The sequence below is a fragment of the Sapajus apella genome, unplaced genomic scaffold (genome assembly GCF_009761245.1).
Source record: "Sapajus apella isolate SASKATOON/1434 unplaced genomic scaffold, GSC_monkey_1.0 scaffold130, whole genome shotgun sequence".
Lineage (NCBI taxonomy): Eukaryota > Metazoa > Chordata > Mammalia > Primates > Cebidae > Sapajus > Sapajus apella.
In genome coordinates, this window is record NW_022437070.1 from 903249 (window position 1) to 905900 (window position 2652).

The window sequence follows — 2652 nt, forward strand, 5'->3', positions numbered from 1 at the left end:
TCGAACTCCTGACCTCAAGTGATCTGCCAGCCTCAGCCTCCCAAAGTGCTTGGTACAAGTGTGAGCCACCAGGCCTGGCTCATTTTTATTATTTAATACAAACATCATGTGGGAGTTTATGAAATTTGTAGAATCTAGACATTTCTTGCCTGTCGCTGGCAGCTTCCCCTCAGTCCCCGAGGGGTCCTCTGGGTGACTCAACCTCTGCCATTAGAGGTACTGGCTGGAAAAGTTTGAAAAGCTTCCACGAGGGTGCTACAATTTTGTTTTTAATCCATCCAGACCCACCTGCTCCCCCTTGTGACACAGGCTGTGCACTGCAGTCAACAGTATAATTAGCTCAAAATTTAAAGACCATGTGAAATTCATGCAGCAATAAAGCTGCTGACCACGTCACCACTGACTGCATTAAAGGTGGTCAGACACGGATCCCTTCTGAAACGCAACCCCTCTCACCTCCGGTGGGCTCCGGTAGTAGAGACCAATTTTCTTCCCCACTGACTGCTGCGGGATCGGAATAGGAAAGAGACTCATTTATTGAAACATTGCACAATTTACATAAAGCAGCAGCATGAGCAAGAGTGGGGTGAACTGAAAGTCGGTTTGGCTGCATTAAGACAAACCTGGTCTCCCAATAAAAGCTTTGACCCATATTGCCTGTGGGCCTGGGGCATAGTAAGCACCACTTCTGGCTTCCTTTTATTATCATAATTCTTACCACTGAAAATAGCCACTATTTAGCTGAATTATCCATCAGACAACTGGAGCCAGAAGCTTCCACACTCTAGAATGTGAGCAATTTAACTCCTGCTGCATCACCCAGAAAAAAAGGTGGCAGGAATGGTGACAGAGAGGAGGAATCTCTGAGTTACAGCCTCAAGGGAGATTTCTTCAGGTCTGAAAAGGCAACTGGTAGGATCATCCTATTCCGTCAGAAGCTTCTGAAGTGGAAGAAAAACAAGCAAATCCTAAAGCAAGTAACTTTATTATCATTCCTTTAAAAAGAACCAAGGACAATTCAGAACACATGTGAAACACAAACAGCTGTGGTTCAGAAGGTAAACAAAGGACCAGGACTACTCTGAAATGCAGCAGCCTCTGCTGCATGGGTGACTGGTGTTCTGTGAAAGGGGAGGCACCTCCCTCCTAGCGCGGAAGCCCCAGGAACTTGCCTTGGAAGACAAGCTCTCCTACTAATACTCAACTTGCAGGGTCTTGCCCTAATATCCAAGGCTTGGTAATATCTCCTTTCTCCCAAAACCCAGCTGGAACTCAACTAATCCTAAACAAAAACTCAAGAACAGCACACCAGATACCACCTGTTGTTTGTCAGCGTCTCAAACTCCAGAGGAAATTTGCCTGTCATGGTTCTCCTCTCTAAGGGAACCTGTCTGAACTTGGAGTAGTGCTTCCACTGGTGGCTCACTGGGCTTGGGCCTACTCCCCACCTGAAGTCATGCTCCTCTCTGTATGACATCAGGCGGGCAGTAAGTCCAAGAAGGTGGCAAGAGGCTCCTAAGCGATAGGGCTTGCTTGTTCCTGGCAGGCATCTCCCACAATACCCCAGAGGGCTGGTGAGGCTGTGATGGCACAAGGACAGAGAAGGGGCAGAGGGGTGCTTGGAAGTGCTCATCACTCAGGGGAGCTGGCATGCCTGGAATGGCAGGCAACCTGAACAGTGCTGGAACAAAGACAGCCACCCTTTGCCCCTTGCTGAGCAGCTGCTGGTGATGGGAAGCAGCATGTCAGCACGACCTCCTTTGTCACAGGAAATGTTTTGTATTGGGCCAGTGACTTCAGTTTTCCTTGCCTGGAGATGCCTTCATGAAGGAAGGGGACAGGGAATACAGGCGGGCATGCTGCAATCAGCATCTCTGGGGCTGCCAAGTATTGGGTTCACTTGGGGCCAAGGCATTCCACAATCCCATTCCCCTTCATGCCATCGAAGAAGAAGAAGTTGTTGTGAGGAGGGTCTCGCTGAGACAGGGCCTGGGGAGAAAAAGGAAAAGAGGTTTAGCTCAAGTGCTTTAAATGGAATAGAAGAGGAAAAAAAAATTCTAAAAGCAGTCTAGGGCAGTAGTTCTCAACTGAAGTCGATTTTGCTCCCAAAGGGCTATTTGGCGATGTCTGGAGACAATTTTGCATTGTCCTATCTTTTTGTTCTGTCTCTTACCAGCTGTGTGTCCATGGGAAGATTATTTAGCCTCTCCAAACATTACCTTCTCTTCATAACATGAGAATAACAAATGTATTAGCCTAGGTTAAACTATGTATCTCAAAAATTTAAAATAGGTCATGGTCAGGCACACTTATACCTGTAATCCCAGCACTTTGGGGGACTGAGTTCAAGACCAGACTGGCCAACATGGTGAAATCCCACCTCTACTAAAAGTACCAAAATTAGCTGGGCATGGTGGCTCATGCCCATAATCCCAGCTACTTGGGAGGCTGAGGTAGGAGAACTGCTTGAAGCAGGATCCAGGAGGAGGTTGCAGTGAGCTGAGATAACGCCACTGCACTCCTGGCTGGGCTACAGAGCGAGACTCCATCTCAAAAAAAAAAAACAAAAACAAAAACAAAAAAAACCCAACAAACAAAAACAAAAACAAAAAACAAAACAAAACAAAAAAAAAAAAAAAAAAAAAAAAAAAA

The 2652-nt window shown here is 46.5% G+C and overlaps 1 protein-coding gene across 1 annotated transcript in view; it reads right to left on the bottom strand.

Moving 5' to 3' along the window:
* Window positions 1-966: 966 nt before the first annotated feature.
* The window catches only part of SAE1 (SUMO1 activating enzyme subunit 1), a 47311-nt gene continuing 45625 nt past the window's right edge, over window positions 967-2652 (bottom strand). Inside the window, exon 5 of the mRNA XM_032262841.1 lies at window positions 967-1989. Coding sequence (XP_032118732.1) covers window positions 1897-1989 — 93 coding nt within the window. The 3' untranslated portion in view covers window positions 967-1896. The remainder of the gene's footprint in view (window positions 1990-2652) is intronic.